At 41.7% G+C, this 17356-nt stretch overlaps 1 protein-coding gene and 1 long non-coding RNA gene across 2 annotated transcripts in view; both read left to right on the forward strand.

The window, feature by feature from the left end:
* The window catches only part of LOC307030007, a 45778-nt gene extending 34375 nt beyond the window's left edge, over window positions 1–11403 (forward strand). Inside the window, exon 2 of the long non-coding RNA XR_013805472.1 lies at window positions 657–11403. This is a non-coding gene — a long non-coding RNA (uncharacterized lncRNA). The remainder of the gene's footprint in view (window positions 1–656) is intronic.
* A 1322-nt stretch (window positions 11404–12725) lies between these two features.
* On the forward strand, window positions 12726–14855 carry LOC307029639 (zinc finger MYM-type protein 1-like; the record flags this gene model as incomplete). Its single annotated transcript, XM_079665720.1, has 2 exons — window positions 12726–13902; window positions 14308–14855. The coding sequence occupies 2 exons, from the start codon at window positions 12726–12728 to the stop codon at window positions 14853–14855; spliced, it is 1725 nt and encodes a 574-aa protein (XP_079521846.1).
* Window positions 14856–17356: the final 2501 nt, after the last annotated feature.

The following is a 17356-nucleotide window of genomic DNA, read 5'->3' on the forward strand; positions in this document are numbered from 1 at the left end:
TGTTCAACTAAAATTGGTTACGCGGCTGGCAATACATCTAACTTGCACACTCATTTGAAAAGGCATCACCCGAACGTGAATATCACCGGTACCAAAAGAAAAAAGACTGAAGTGCGAAGCCAACTCCTACTAGCATTTAAGCCTCCACCACTCGCAAAAAGTTCAGACCGAGCCAAGCGCTACCTGGCTGTATCTGCTACCTCTGTCCCTAGCGAGAGGGTGTTCTCCAGCAGGAGACATTGTTTATCTGCCCTTTTGGCAAGCAATGTAGACAAGTTCATCTTTCTTAAAGAAAACATGAAAATACAATGACAAGCAAGTCATAATGTCAAACTGGCTGCTTAGGTACTAGTACAGTACAGTTCAAATACAGATTATTTCAGTTCATCGAAATGCTGCACCTTAATGTTTATTTTATTATATTTTGTATTTATTTGAGTGAATATTCACAGTTTAATAATAATTAAAAACCCAAAACTAATAGTTTATGTTTTGTGAGTACTAGTACAGAAAAGTTCAAATACAGATTATTTCAGTTCATCAAATGCTTCACCTTAATGTTTATTTTATTATATTTTGTATTTATTTGAGTGAATACATTATTCACAGTTTTATAATAATACAAAAATATATATGTATATTTTTTATGTTTTTAGGCAAGTGTTCATCCGGAACGACGCGCACAGAGGCCGATGGACCTTTCCGGGTTTTGGAACACGGGGACAAGCACCTGGTGGTCGACGGCTTTGACCCCTGTCACGGATTTAACCTGTTAAGCCCCAAGGTCCCCGCCGGCAGGTACTTTTTTTTTCTTTCTTTCAGGGCACTGTGTCTCAGGGGATCTTAATATTTAAGAACCTATTAATGTGTTATACCAGATTAACGGGAATAATCTCAGCAAACTGACGATACAAACCATTTTTACCAAAACAAAACACAAGTCTCATAAGAAGCATCTAAATGACCCCTGATCGAAAAATGCTAACCTATTACTGCACCGATAATCACTCCTAGCTCCCTTAGTACTTATCCTAGGTGCACATCCAACTCATCGTTTATGATCGCAAGGAGACACAGAATCTAACGGTGCCCACCTCAACACTGTAAGATACAAACTTGCGACATTATCAACAAAAACGTACATCAAAACAGGTGGCGCTAGGTAGCCCACAACGCTAACATGGCTTAACTTCGTCTTTGTCTGGTCTAAACTGGTCTTCAATGGCATTAAAATAATAAAAACGATGCTGTAGTTAATCCATAGGTTAATATCCAATGTGACTGCGTCCCCTTTGAAATGTTCTGATAATCCATAAGCAATAAAACAGCTTTTCCGTTGCTTTATATCAGAGCAGCGATCTTTCTCACCTCTGCTGCAAGCTAGCATGCGCAGAGAAGCTACCTTTTTTTTTTTACATGAGTGTGTGCGGGAGGATTTCCCTTGGATTCTATTGGCTCTAACGGTCAGAAAGAGATGTCACATGTCAAAATCGAACAAGGGGGGCCAGAGATATGGAAAATCCACCCAAATGGCACCAGAAGAGTGTTTTTTTTGCTAAATCTGTCTAAAAAGGTCAAATATCACTTGTTTTGCATCAATCTTGATACAAGGTACTTATTATATGTTGTATTTTGGATTCCTAAAGCTTTTAGTCTACTAACCCATCATCCAAGGTTAGTTTTCACGATAAGTACAAAATATTTTTGGGACAGACACTATAATTTACAGTTTTTTACCATGTTCAATCTGAATTTTCTTTAAAATAAAAAACATCTAAATTGATTGACTTTTCTACATCCAACTCACAAGTTTATCATTACTTTGAGAAACAAGATTATTAATTTAACCCTTTTAGAAGGGAAGATATGGTCATTCGTTCTGGGAATGTCATTTTCGAGCCCCAAAGGAAAACACAGGCTTTCATACTAAAAACACAGGAGGAGGTGTGTGGGTGCTTTCCCCCAGAGGTCATCTTATTGGGAGAGACCAACACATGGCCTGTCGTACCCAATCAGCGCGACACAGCAGAAGAAACCCGGAAACAAAAAGTCTCTTTCAGTTTGACGAAAACCAGACACCTTTTGGTGTCTGGAACGAACCTGCTCTAAACAACAAGTTTCCTTATCTTATTTCACATCTTGCAGCCAGCACACACACATCCCCTTTATGGCTCTTTGTCTCTGTGGCCCTCTTCCCCCCCCTCAGGTTACCACACACAAGTTAAAAGTATGTTTTAAGATATAGTTGTTATAGTTGGCTAAATATACGCAATACATGTAAATTACTTTCATATCAATAATAACGAGGAACACATTACCTATGCTCTTAAGCAGTATTAGAGATGCTTTTCAAATAGTCAAACTTCACACAGGCCCAATATAGAGAACACACTCATTTGTCCTGCAGCCTTTCCAGCCATTTGAGCTATTGTTCACATCTTTACTTCAAATAAAAGGTTTCACATTGCATATTTCCAGCTTCCTTTACACATACTGTTATTATTAATACAAAGTAATCAACCACACACATCTATTTAAAACAAGTAGATTTCCCTGATAATTGACATGCTGAAAATCTTAAGAAGAATGTCCCCTCCCCCAGCTCTCTCGTCCCTGTCATAAAAGCTGCTTCCATTTCATATAGAGTAATAAAACATGTTTAAGCTAATTTCTCCACAACGTTTGTAGCCATTTAGTACCCACACATGAAAGAATAAAAACAGAGGTATAGTTGAACAGTAATCACGCAGCACATATATTTACTGCAATGAAAAAACACACACATGTGCCCTAAGCATGTGTAACGCACCCTCTTTTTTACGATGGAAACGTTCCATAGATTTGGAGCTATCCCCAAATAAGGATGTCCCCTGCTCACATCCCTCTCTAAACACAAAGACTTCACCTCAATATATTGGGGAGGAATAATATACTTTGTTCCTTCAAATTTAACACAAATGAATATATATAAGGTGACATTAAAATGAATACACCAGATTGAACTTTCCTGCCATAACACGTTACTTTAATACTTCAAATAATTCAAATAATACTTCAGTATGGCCCTACAATATATTATTCAAATATAGCATGATAGGTCCCCTTTAAGCTACTGAGACCCGCCTGTCTGCCTGCACCTTCAACTCTCACACACACACACACACACACACACACACACACACACACACACACACACACACACACACACACACACATACACACACACACACACACACACACACACACACACACACACACACACACACAACCACAGCTACACATTGTACAACAAACACAAACAGCTCCTAAAGCATAACTAAATATCAGGCTACAGCCCTTTAGGATGCTGACAAAGTTGTATAATTTTGCACGGGCGCCAGGATCGGTAAAAATTGCAACATTCTGGAGTCAATGGGTTAAAATATTCCAACGTGCTCAATAGCGCGACCTATCAAAATCCCATTTTGGAATAGATTTACAAAGTCGCACCGTAACTCCGAATGACCTGAGATTTTGCACACATATCTGGGTGGACCTGCTCTACAAATAATCCTCTTGGAACCCTAAGCTCCACCTAAATGTTTTTTCTTCTACATTAGCATAATGTTCAAAACAGTTAAATATTCACTTAAATTTCAATGTTCAGTTTTTCGACACCAAACTTCATATCCAGCATCGGTGGAGGGTCAGACACATTACCGTAGAAAATGAGCATGTTAGGACGATAAATATTGCCAACGTCAATCAAAACGTACTCGCAAAAGGGCGGGGCTTAGAAAGAAATGCTCATAACTCATCAACAATGTATCCAAACAACACAGATTTTGGTAGATAGGTTCAAACTGTCTTGGGGAATAGCACACTATAGCATTTTCCTTTTGGACTATAGGGGGCGCCAAAAACACCACCAATTTATAACTCAAGAGCGGATGGACTAATTATTTTTATTTTTTTTTAGACATACTCTCAGGGTGACAACAAACTCAGATTTAAAGTGTCGCAAAAAATTCAGAATGTGGGCGTGGCCGATACATTTTTTTTAAATTGCGATAGCATAAAATGAGCTTCGGACGCAAAACTTGGGACACACGTCAGAGCCCACGACCTTTTCGAGAATGTAAAAAAAAAACGTAATTTTTCAAAAAAGCTGCTCACGAGCGCCCCCTATTGTGTGGTAGTCACATATAGTTTCTTAGAACTTCACAACTTTTTTGGAACAGACATTCCTCATGGAATTGCGGACATATTTGTAAATAGATTCCATAAGCCCCGCCCCCCAGAAAGTCGGCCATTTTGAAATATGTGCGTTTTTCAGCCATTTTAAGCACATTCTTGCAAACTGCTCCTAGGGGAATGATCGGAAAAATTCTAGTCCAGCACAAGTTCAGCCCCTATCCAATATGATGCCAAATTGGGAAGAACATTTTTGATAGCTCAATCGTGGAGGTCGTAAGTTAACAGCAAATACACAATTTTTGACGTGTCGCAAATGACTCCAAACTACTCCAAATTACTCAAATATACTTGTTCCAATATTCACGAAACACTATATCTACATTACTATTATGATTGCACACATATTTCAAATTGCCTTCCATTAGCGCCGCCCCCCAGGAAGTCGGCCATTTTGAAAAATTTGCGTTTTTCAGCCATTTTAAGCACATTCTTGCCAACTCCTCCTAGGGGAATGATCAGAAAAATTCCAATCCAGGACAAGTTCAGCCCCCATCCAATATGATACTTAATTGCGGAGCACGTTTTGGAAAAATCACTCGTGGAGGTCTTAAGCTAACAGTGAATACACCATCTTCGATGATTTACATGTCGCAAGTTGCTCCAAACTGCTCGCATATAGTTTTTCCGATATTCACGAAACGCTGTATACACATTGCTATTATGATTGCACACATATTTCAAATTGCTTTTCATTAGCCCCGCCCCCCAGAAAGCTGGCCATTTTTAAAAATGGGCGTTTTTAATGCATTTTAAGCACATTTGCGCTAATTCGTCATAGGGAAATGATCTGAATAATTCCAATCGAGGGCAACTTAAGCGCATATCCAATGTGATGCTACATTGCGAAGGAATAGTCGATCGCTTGAACATGGAGCTCGTAAGCTAATGGAGAATGTATCATTTTTGACCATGTATGTCACAGACTACCTTAAGCTACTGAGACACACACAAACAACCACAAACACACACACACACACACACACACACACACACACACACACACACACACACACACACACACACACAACCACACCTACACATTTTAAAACAAACACAAACAGCTCCTAAAGCATAACTAAATATCAGGCTACAGCCCTTGTATATTTTATTATGTGAAGCACTATATGGTTTCATGAAAAATATCTACTGTTTACTTGTAGATATCTCCTAAAGCCTACAAATAAAGTGTGAAATGTAGGCCTGTTACATATATTATTGAGCGATATATATTATACACACTGTTCTGCTTTCTGCACTGACCTCAGCAGCTGTTCTCACTGTAAACATCGCCTCACAATGAAAGCATAACCTAACATCCAGGGGAGATGTGATTAGTGAGTAAACAAACAAACGGTAAAGGGCAGAAAGTCTGATGCACATTTGATCATCTTGAATAACTTATAATCAAAACGGGAACAGTTTGCAGAGCTGTGCTTCGTTGACATCCAGCCATCCGTCACGCCTCTTTTAAAAATCACTGTTGGCTGAAATCGTCTCCGGAGAATACTTCAGTGTACCCTCGGTTATAGCTCCTCCAGAGACACTCCTCTCTCCTCTAAATCAGCGTATCCTCGGTCACGGCTCCTCCAGACAGTCTCCTCGATAATCGATCCTCGACGAGCCTTCAGAGAAATTAGTTTTCCTTCCAGACCGCGCGCCGACATCCGTTTCCGGGTTGCTGCCGGAGGACCTGGGAGTCTGGGACGTGAAATTAGAGAAATTACAAACGGCTCATTTCCGAGGACTCACGCGCGTCTGCTTGATGCCGGGACGACCGGCCGCCCTCCCCGACAGGCGCACGGACGCGAGGTCCCGCTAATCACTGCGCGCACAAGTGCGACCGCAGTTTTAATTGAGATTGATATTCATAGAACAGTTTTTTCTGCATTTTAATTGTAATAACATTTTACAGAAAATTTAAATTGCAGTATTTAGATGTTCCTTTCACCGTAAAACTCGTCATTACTACGGCAAAATACACTAAATTATACACAACCTTTGATTACAATTTGCGGGAAAATTCAGTTAAATTACAGCATTACACTGATGCTTTTAGAGTTAAACAGTGTTATTTGTTTGGTATTTTTCTGTAAAATTGAATGACATTCAATGTACAATAGAAAACAACTGCATGTAAATCTTACTGAAATAATCAGTTTAATAGCAACGAGATCATGCTAATTCAGCATAAAAAGGCTGTTGAAATTACAGATTTAAAATGTAAATTACAACAGTTTTAAACTGTAAAATATACACGTTGTTACAATTTACCGTATTTTTTACATCATTATTCTGGCAACAAAGCTGCCAGGTTTCTACCGTAAAAACAACGTGTTCTTTTTTGACAGTGCCTGGGCTTCAGTCGAATAGTCCATTTAGCTTAGGAACCTTCCTAACCGAGTGAAATGATCCGGAAGTCGCTCAGTGTTAGCCATGATAAGTGCCGTTCGAATTCTCTACATGATAGGAAAGGAGGTTTCAAACTTCCTTTATAACCTCCTTTAGCTTAGGAACCACTGGACCTCCCTAACCGAAAGGAGAGGAGAAAATGCTGCCCCACAATGCCTTGCAGCCGCAGCATTTGCCGTCACACAACAGTCGGCCGTTCACGGAAACAAACGATTATGACGGAGAAATTATATCATGAAAGTTACGGTGCTTATTAAGCATTTTAAAACGTACGTGGTAAGTTGCCAAAGTGCTTTGTTTTGAATGTTCATCAGTATTATAATCAAAAAGAGAAATATGAACGTTAGTTTTTTACTGAAATTATCAAATAAAGTCAACATTTCACAGTCTTTACTGAGCTGTGTGGGGTTTGTTCAACTTTTAAAATATGTTTGAATGGTGATATACACAGTGATAGGTGTTAAAGACTAACGTTTATAATAAATACATTTGTATTTATTTTAAGATCTTTTCATACAATCATACGTATTGGGATCATTTGTATTAAATGTGGACCGGAGGGAGAGGGTGACGAGCATAAGTTTCACTTTCCTTTTTTATTTCAATTCCAACTTTGGTCATGAAGAAAACGTTTCTCTGTTGTCCACGCTCATAAAGCATAAAGCAACAGCATCAGATCACGGTGCAGAGTCTCTAGATGAGTTTACAGTAGTCCCTCGTTCTTATTAAACATCCATGTTGTAGTCCGCTGTATAGAAAACTGTAGTTTCCATAGTTTCCCCACAGCAGCAGACGCACAAAATGACGTCCGCTGGCGCATCATAAACACGTCGTATAGTGAAAGTGCAGTCGGGTTCTCTAAAGTACCGCAGTCTCTTCTCCTAAGTCCTTTTGAATTCTCCTATCCACTATCCCTTAACCCCGTGACGTTTCACTCAGAGGTCAAGGGATAGACGATAGGGATAGAATTTAGGAGCTGATTTTTGGACTATTCGACTGCAGCCATGGGTTGCGTTCGAATAGTCCATTTAGCTTAGGAACCTTCCTAACCGAGTGAAATGATCCGGAAGTCCCTTAGTGGCAGCCATGATAAGTGCCATTTGAATTCTCTAGAATGATAGGAAAGGAGGTTTCCAACTTCCTTTATAACCTCCTTTAGCTTAGGAACCACTGGACCTCCCTAACCGAAAGGAGAGGAGAAAATGCTGCCCCACAATGCCTTGCAGCCTTAGCATTTGACGTCACACAACAGTCGGCTGTTCACGGACACAAACGATTATGACGGAGAAATTATATCATGAAAGTTACGGTGCTTATTAAGCATTTAAAACGTATGTGGTAAGTTGCCAAAGTGCTTTGTTTTGAACGTTCATCAGTATTATAATCAAAAAGAGAAATATGAACGTTAGTTTTTACTGTAATTATCAAATAAAGTCAACATTTCACTGAGCTGTGTGGGGTTTGTTCAACTTTTAAAAGATGTTTGAATGGTGATATACACAGTGATAGGTGTTAAAGACTAACGTTTATAATAAATACATTTGTATTGATTTTAAGATATTTTCATAGTTCATACAATCATACGTATTGAGATCATTTGTATTAATGTGGACCGGAGGGAGAGGGTGACGAGCATAAGTTTCACTTTCATTTTTTATTTAAATTCCAGTTTTGTTCATGAAGAATATGTTTCTCTGTTGTTCATAAAGCATAAAGCAACAGCATCAGAGCATGGTGCAGAATCTCTATATGAGTCCGTCGTTCTTATTAAACATCCATGTTGTAGTCCGTTGTATAGAAAACTGTAGTTTCCATAGTTTCCCCACAGCAGCAGACGCACACAATGACGTCCGCTGGCGCATCATAAACACGTCGGATAGTGAAAGTGCATTCGGATTCTCTAAAGTACCGCAGTCCTTTTGAATTATCCTATCCACTATCCCTTAACCCTGTGACGTTTCACTCAGAGGTCAAGGAATAGGAGATAGAGTTAGAACTTAGGAGCTGATTTTTAAACTATCCGAACGCAACCATGGTCTTTACAGAAAAGGTAAATTGCGCATGAGAACGGCCCCTTAGAGTGGGTGCTGCCGCCATGTGGTGAAAAGATGCATTACATTTGAAAGATGTATTCTGTTTGACAGAGCTAGCCAGCCATAAATAATACATTATAAGACCGAAGCTGAGGGCCGTATTAAATCTGACGCGGGCCAGGCCGGACTTTGTACATGCCTGGCATAAACTATATGCGACTACCACAAAATACGGGGTACTACCGAGCTATTTTAGCATTAATGTACGATTTATTTTGTACATTATCTTAAAGGTCATGGGTTGTGACGTGGGCACTAAGATGTGACTGACCTTGCTAATTTCTAATGGTAATGTGTATGACCCTCCGCCGGTGCTGTGAACCAAATTCAATTCACTTTGTCAGTATCATGATTTTAGTTGTTTTTAATCCATAACATTAGTGTGTTTCTTTACCAGAGACATTAGCAGTTCATATTATATTTAGATTTTAAATAGGATCTCAAGGATTTCATTTATAATAACACAGATGCTTGTCAGAAATTCAGAGCTATTGAAATATGTTATTTAGTTCACCTGAAGATGTTGGGGTTTATTTTGTTGACACAGGCCAAGTATTAAGATTCTGAAGCTGCACTGGCAGATAGGAGGTCTGCAACTAATTTAGAAAACCTGTTCACAGACAGCTGTTGTTTTAAGACACCCCACCAACAGGCTCCAAGCAGCCTACCAGTGGTGGGTCAAACACCTGAGGGCCCAGAAGCCCTGAGCGTAGACTTGAGGGGTGGGTATCAGATTTCTCCACACAGGTTGCTGACGCCAAAAGGGGGACCCGAGGACCAGGAGGCCGACACAGCGGAGTTCGTCAGGCCTACGTGACTCAACCCCAGGTTCTCCGGCCTCTACAGAGTGACCCAGAGGACATCTCATGCCGTCCGCCGAGGAGCAAAGGGGGACATCTGGTACCACTGGAGCCAGTGTACAGCGGGGAAATCACCTGGAAGGACTCTCGACGACATCCGGACGGACCTGGCTATCATCAACGCGGACATCCCTACAGCAGACGACTTGGAAGCTGGCGTCAGCGGGCTGGGGGACTTCTCGAGGCAGCAGAGGAGTCTACTTCTCTCTGATCAGATTAATCAGTTCCACCTTTGAAGGAAAGGCCGCATCTCCCCCTCCCTATCAGCTGCCCTTGTTGGCGTTTTCCGCTGAGGGGGGGGGGCCCTGAGGATTCAACAACACGCAAGGATGCTGCTTTCTGGCACTCAGGCAACCACTCTGATAGTTCCTTCACTGACATGAAAAGTTGTTTTCTGTTCCCAAAGGTTTAATGAAGGGGGACAGACACAGTATCAAAGAATGACAGTAGTTTTGTTTCAAATGTCTTATGTGTGTTGGTCTCGTGAGGCGAGACCAAAAAGGGGGAATTGAAGGATTATTTGAATTATTTGAAGTATTAAAGTAACGTGTTATGGCAGGAAAGTTAAATCTGGTATATTCATTTTAATGTCACCTTATATATATTCATGTGTGTTAAATTTGAAGGGACAAAGTATATTTTCCCTCCCCAATATATTGAGGTGAAGTCTTTGTGTTTAGAGAGGGATGCAAGCAGGGGACATCCTAATTTGGGGATAGCTCCAAAACTCTGGAATGTTTCCCTCATAAAAGAAGAGGGTGCGTTACACATGCTTAGGGCAAATGTGTGTGTTTTCATTGCAGTAAATATATGTGCTGCGTGATTACTGTTCAACTATACCTCTGTTTTTATTCTTTCATGTGCGGGTACTGAATGGCTACAAACATTGTGGCGAAATTAGCTTAAACATGTTTTATTACTCTATAGGAAATGGAAGCAGCTTTTATGACAGGGACGAGAGAGCTGGGGGAGGGAACATTCTTCTTGAGATTTTCAGCATGTCAATTATCAGGGAAATCTACTTGTTTTAAATAGATGTGTGGTAAATTACTTTGTATTAATAATAACAGTATGTGTAAAGGAAGCTGGAAATATGCAATTTGAAACCTTTTATTTGAAGTAGAGATGTGAACAATAGCTCAAATGGCTGGAAAGACAACAGGACAAATGAGTGTGTTCTCTATATTGAGCCTGTGTGAAGTTTGACTATTTGAAAAGCATCTCTAATACTGCTTAAGAGCATAGGTAATGTGTTCCTCGTTATTATTGATATGAAAGTGATTTACATGTATTACGTATATTTAGCCAACTATAACAACTATATCTTAAAACATACTTTTAACTTGTGTGTGGTAACCTGAGGGGGGAAGATGGACTCAGGGACAAAGGGCCATAAAGGGGATGTGTGTGTGCTGGCTGCAAGATGTGAAATAAGATAAGGAAACTTGTTGTTTAGAGCAGGTTCGTACCAGACACCAGAAGGTGTCTGGTCTTCGTCAAACTGAAAGAGACTTTTTGTTTCCGGGTTTCTTCTGCTGTGTCGCACTGATTGGGTGCGACAGGCCATGTGTTGGTCTCTCCCAATAAGATGAACTCTGGGGGAAAGCACGCACACACCTCCTCCTGTGTTTTAGTATGAAAGCCTGTGTTTTCCTTTGGTTCGCGCTCTTGTTTTTGACTGGCCGTTCCTGAGACCTGTCTCACACGGTGGTAGAACCTGAGCCCGGAGTACTCTGCAGAGTGCTTCGTGATTCCTTTGTATTGGTATTGTTACTTTGTATCATTAAAACCAGATTATTGTTTAACTTGCATTCTGGTGTTTCTTAATCCCTTCCTTTTTACGAATTTACCCAGCTTACCAAACGACACGCGGAGACGAGGTTGGTTTTAAACATCCTCCAAATCTCCAACACCACTCACATGATCAACCTGCTCTTTAAGAGCCTGGCCCTCACCTCACTTCTCTGCCAGAGTATTAAATGCTGTTCGACGATCCGGAGTGCCTTTCTGCAGCCTTGAGTCTAGTTTTTTTTCACTTCGCAGTTTTTTAGGAACTTTTGAGTTTTTTGTCGGGGACGTTTTCCCTCTGCTTTGTTTTTGGACCTTAATGCAGCCAGCCAGCTCCCTGTCTTCAGTACCTGCCGTGGACTAGCTGTCTGTGTTAAACACATTCATAGACGTCGGAACTAGGGGTGCGGGGGGTGCGGCAGCACCCCCTCCCGTCAGCCTCAGGAATCACAGGATTAGCCTACGTTAAAAAATAAAAATAAAGATTCTGAATTTAAACTCAATTTGTCTGACTTACATGTATTTCTTAATACAGATCTTTTGATGTGATATGCACCCTGCCTGGCTCAATACAGCAGCCTGGCTGGCATGGCATAGCTGTTGCTATGCAGACTGCATCTGACAGCTCACTGTGACGTTGGCCTATGTGTAAAAAAATTTTTTAAAAAGTAGCGGGAATTTTTTTTATGTTTGCTGTGTTCGCGGCTCTCATTTGTTTTTAGCATATCCATAGGCTACATGATTTGAGTTCAACTACGCCAGCTAGAACTAGCCTATGTCTCAAAAACGAATTTCAGATTTTTTTACAAATCCGCCCGACCCAGCTAAACGTCCGAGAGAGACACCTAGAGGCTGTGTGCCAGCAACCGGACAGCAGCAGCAGGCAGCCGAAGGGCCCGGCGGCCCTCGGCCTCGTCCTCCCTCCCCAGCGCCACCACCAGCACCCGGTGCTAGCCAAGAAGAGGCAATATCATGCAAACCACCACAGGATTACAATTTTCCTGCCAAGAAGTTGGGTGAGAACTTCACTCGTTCCTGCAAGGCCGCCTGGTTCAGAGAGTGGCCGTGGCTGGAATACATCGCGGTCAGTGATGGCATTGTGTGTGGTGTGTGCAGGTCAGCTGTCAAGCGCAAGTTGGTCGGGTCAGAACAAGCTGACAGTCCGTTTTTGAAAGATACGGGCTTTTCAAACTGGAGAAAAGCAAAGGAGAAAATCAGAGACCACGAGAAAACACGCATTCATTTAGATGCGACTCAAAGATTGGCTGCATTGAAAACTACGCCAATTAATGCGCTTTTGTCTGAGGCTGCTGCTAAAGAACAAATAACAGCCCGGAAAATGCTGGAGCTCGTTTTCAGCCGCGTGAGATTCCTGGGGCGCCAGGGACTCCCTCTGAGAGGAGCTGCAAATCGGGATGGGGTGTTGTGGCAGCTAGTGGTCGAGAGGGTACGCGCTGATCCTGACCTGCAAAACTGGATGAAGAGGAGGGACATTTGGATGTCGGGCAGCATCCAGAATGAAGTTCTGGAGCTGTTTGCCCATGACATCCAGAGGAAAATCGGAGCCAAAGCATCCGAAAGTCCTTTTTTCGGCTTAACTGCTGATGGGACCACCGACGTCAGTGGAAAAGAACAGTTCTCATGCAGTATACAATTTGCAGATGACAATCTTGAAGTCCAGAATTTCTTTCTGGGCTTTTACAACGCTCCAGACACAACCGCCGAGATGCTTTTTCTGTGCATTAAAGATGTCCTTGTTCGGCTAAATCTGCCGCTGGAGAAGCTGAAAGGCTACTGTTTTGATGGAGCCAGCAACATGTCAGGGAGGTTCAAGGGAGTGCAGGCAAGATTAAAGGAAACATGTCCTGACTCCTTGTTTGTCCACTGCGCAAACCACTCTCTGGATTTAGTGTTGCAAGAAGTGGCAAAAGAAGTGCGCCTTGTTGCCGATACACTGAACTTTGTTCGGGAAGTCACAGTTGTGATTAATGATTCAGCAAAGAGAAAAACGTTATACCAGTCTCTTTTTGGATGTGGAGAAGTGATCAACCTGCTTGCCCTGTGCCCAACTCGGTGGTGCGTCAGAGTTGTGGCACTGTCACGGTTGCTGGCATGCTATGGAGAGATGCTGCAGACATTTAGGACCTTGGAGAGTGACAGGATTGTCAAGGGGGAGACGCGTGCCAAAGTGGCAGGATTGCTCAAAAAGGGCACCACTACGCGCACAGTCTTTGGTTTGTTTGCCTGCGTTACCATGTTTACGCCATGTGAATCCGTGGCTCGGTCACTGCAAGGCACCAAAGTCACAGCCCTTGGATCAATGGAAGCTGCCAAACTTCTTTGCCAGCGACTGAACACACTCAGACAAGATGACACCTTCGCTGACCTTGTGGCCAAGACCAAACAATACACAGAGCGCTACAACTTGAAGCCTCCTCATCCAGTGCGCACCAGCAAGACCCCAGCGCGTTTTCGCCATACAGCGGAGGAGGAGGAACGGGAGTTGGAGAACGAGGGTAAATAAATAGGCCTAAATAAATAAATAAATAATGCCAACAGTATTTTAAAATTAATCATAAAGCTCATCGGTCTGTAATGTTGAAAGAATGCAACAAATACGCACACAGAGCGTGCTCTCCAGCATTTGTGGACAGATTTGATCTATCCATAGAAAACGATATCATAGTTCATAATAATGTACTACATCCATGTACGCTTATTTGCGAAATTAGCCTGCAATTAATAATTCATTACAACGGTATCAACTGACTAATAACGTATAGGCCTACTTTCATAACAAACCATATTCATAATTTGAATTTAAATTGAAAATTTAAGGTTGACCCACCCAGCTTAAATAGGCAGCCCATATGGAAACTATTTTTTGGTTGTTGTTTAACTGTTATATTTAACTATTAAAGAATATCCAAGCCTGTGGAAGAGGGAATTGTTTGAGGCCCTGGACTTGGTGCGCACAGAGGTGGAGCGGCGCTTTGACCAGGAAGGACTCCGCGTAGCTGCAGGGCGAGAGCAGGCAGTTCTACAGGCGGCCCAAGGGAAACGAGTGGATGTGGGTTCCCTGGAACTGACTTCCTTTTCAAGAGAGCAGCTAAGCCTTGAGCTGGACATCCTGAGCGACGTGTGTAGGGGGCGAGAAGTGAAAACCATTCAGGATGTATTGGCCATTCTGCACACCTTGCAGCCCCAATCCCGCTCCATGCTGTCGGAAGCATGGCTCATAAAGCTCTGTCTGGCTCTGCCCATTTCTGTCGCGGCATCCGAGCGCTCGTTCTCGGCGTTGCGCAGGTTGAAAACGTGGCTGCGCAATACTATTAAGCAGGAGAGACTCACTCATTTGGCCATTATGAATGCGCATAGCGACCTTCTCGATGAATGCGATGTCTCGACCCTGCTTAAAGAATTTATCAGCAGAACAACGGAGAGAAGGTCTACTTTTGGAACAGTTTAAAAGCCCTTACGAGCGCAAAGTAAACCGTTATTTTTCTGAATGTTCCATTAGGCCTATGTTCGTAAAGGCTGTATTATTCTGTTGATTTTCTGAATGCTGTAGGCCTATGTTATCGCCTATTAGGCTACAGTATGTTCCTTAATAAAGGCTTGATTAATTCATTAATTCATTTTGTTTCATACATTTTCGTAACAATTAAGATGCTGCGTGTGTTTATGTAGCCTATATCTGTTATGTATAGGCCTAGGCTATTAGGCCTACGTGTCGAGTTCGTTAATCATTGATAGTGTGAGTTTCCCCCCCGACCCTCCCAGCAAAAATCCCGCACCCCCCCCCCCCAGAAAATAGTTCCGACGTCCCTGAACACATTGAAACTTTATTTGTGTCAGTCTCTGCTTTGGGGTCCTAAGTAGTATCCAAACGCCACATGAAGCCTGATATAGAAGATTACAGTATCATGGTGGCGATAACAACAGAAAATCTGAGGCTGAACTATGAATCAAAACATACAGTATGTTGTACTGTGTGCAGGACCTTGTCTGTTTGTCTAGATGGTGATGTTCTATTTTAGGCAGAGTCGTGTAACAACAGAATAGATTGTTTGTCCCAAAACGACACACAAACCATGACTTCTATTCCTAGGCCCTCTAACGGGGGTTAGAGGGAAGGGGGTTCCCTCGTCAAAACAAAAAATGCCAGCCTTAAGACGCCAGTGGAGTCTTATCAATGCAACGGAGAGAGAAAGAGTTACAACAAAACATGACTTTATAAAGCAAAACAATTTATTTATAAATTACAAATACAAATAATCATATCACACAAGCTGCGTGTACATCAGCATTTATGAACACCCATCATGGCAAGGCGCCCACAGCCAAGTTACAATGGACAATGATCCTTCATTTTGGAACACACCACAAACAGGCAATTTTGTTAAAACCAGCACAGCGGCTAATTCAAAAATATACGATTAATTTGGGGATACAGTTATAGGCAGAATGAATTAGGTTGGCACAGCGGCCTACATTGAAAATAACTTTGGCCTACCCTTGATGATCAGATTACTTAACAAAAAGTCCATCCACCTGTCCTTTTAAATGACTTGTTTAATAATTTCGCAACGATGTCCTCACTATCACTGACGTTAGCCATCATGAACTAATACTAACTAGCTACTTTTCCCCCTAACTTGACAGTGGGCGGAACTTGTCATAAAGTTTGTGATAATAAAGGCCACCCATTGAGAGGGAAGATATGATTGGTCAATTTACTGTCAGTTGACATTACTCTCTCATTGAATAACTATTGCTGGGCCCTCTGTGCGTTCATAGCTGGACCACCAATCACCTCCTATCTTCCCAGTAACTCTCAGAGAGGGGCTTCTTCCATTTAACCCTTCACATTCCAACAGAAACTGAGTAGGCAGGTTAGAGGGACCTGACGGTTCCCCACTGCTGCAGAGTACCAGCAACAGGGGCTTTAAACACACGTTTAAACAAAACTATGTGTTACCATTAAGCAAAATATCATGGTTCAGGTAAAAATAAGTATTTTTCTAACGTTATTAGGTACATTACGTAATATACAGTGTGTTAATATTGTGACGTAAGTTAGGTTAGTTAAGACAAGATTAGTCAATGTTGACATTTGGTTTCATATAAATAGCAGGCCCCACCATCCAACGTGGAAATTGTAGGTCTTTATTTTACAACACCTGACTTTTTCCTCTGCTCCGGTTATTATTTACGGCAACCATTATGGGGTGTAATAATGTTCTTGTTACAGCAGTTTTTTGTGGAGGACGTTCCTGCATGTTGCCTTTACCAACTCTCTAGCATTAACTGATTTCCATACAAATGTTTTAATGTGCCTACTGAGAACACAACCGCAATGATGAAAACACGGTTTCATGGTGGTCAATGAAAAAACCGCCGATGTAAATTATTATGAGAAACAACATCCATTCACCGTCAACTTTCTTCCCAGCTCATTAATTCTAAGACTGTGTGGTGGGCTAATTGTGTGTGTGTGTGTGTGTGTGTGTGTGTGTGTGTGTGTGTGTGTGTGTGTGTGTGTGTGTGTGTGTGTGTGTGTGTGTGTGTGTGTGTGTGTGTGTGTGTGTGTGTGTGTGTGTGTGTGTGTGTGTGTGTGTGTGTGTGTGTGTGTGTGTGTGTGTGTGTGTGGATTAATAATGGCAGAGGTGGTTTCGCACATTTCTTCAATTACCATCCGTATAGTGCCCTATCCATATCTTACCATCACAGTAATTAACGGGATTCAGGTGGACTATTATGCCAGTTCGTGAAAAGAGTTTTCTATAACGACCAAGACAGAAGCACGGCTGGATGAAAGGCCCTGACTGGGATCACTTGCTGATTCTAATCACAGAGGTTCATTTAGGAAACCTCTTGCATTGAAAACACAGGAAATGTTTGCAAATTGAATTGATGAATGCTAATTTGCCCAAATATTGTCAGCTGACTGTTGAAATTATGCTTTTG

The sequence above is a fragment of the Notothenia rossii genome, assembly GCF_949606895.1.
Source record: "Notothenia rossii genome assembly, chromosome: 2".
In the NCBI taxonomy this organism is placed as follows: Eukaryota; Metazoa; Chordata; class Actinopteri; order Perciformes; family Nototheniidae; genus Notothenia; species Notothenia rossii.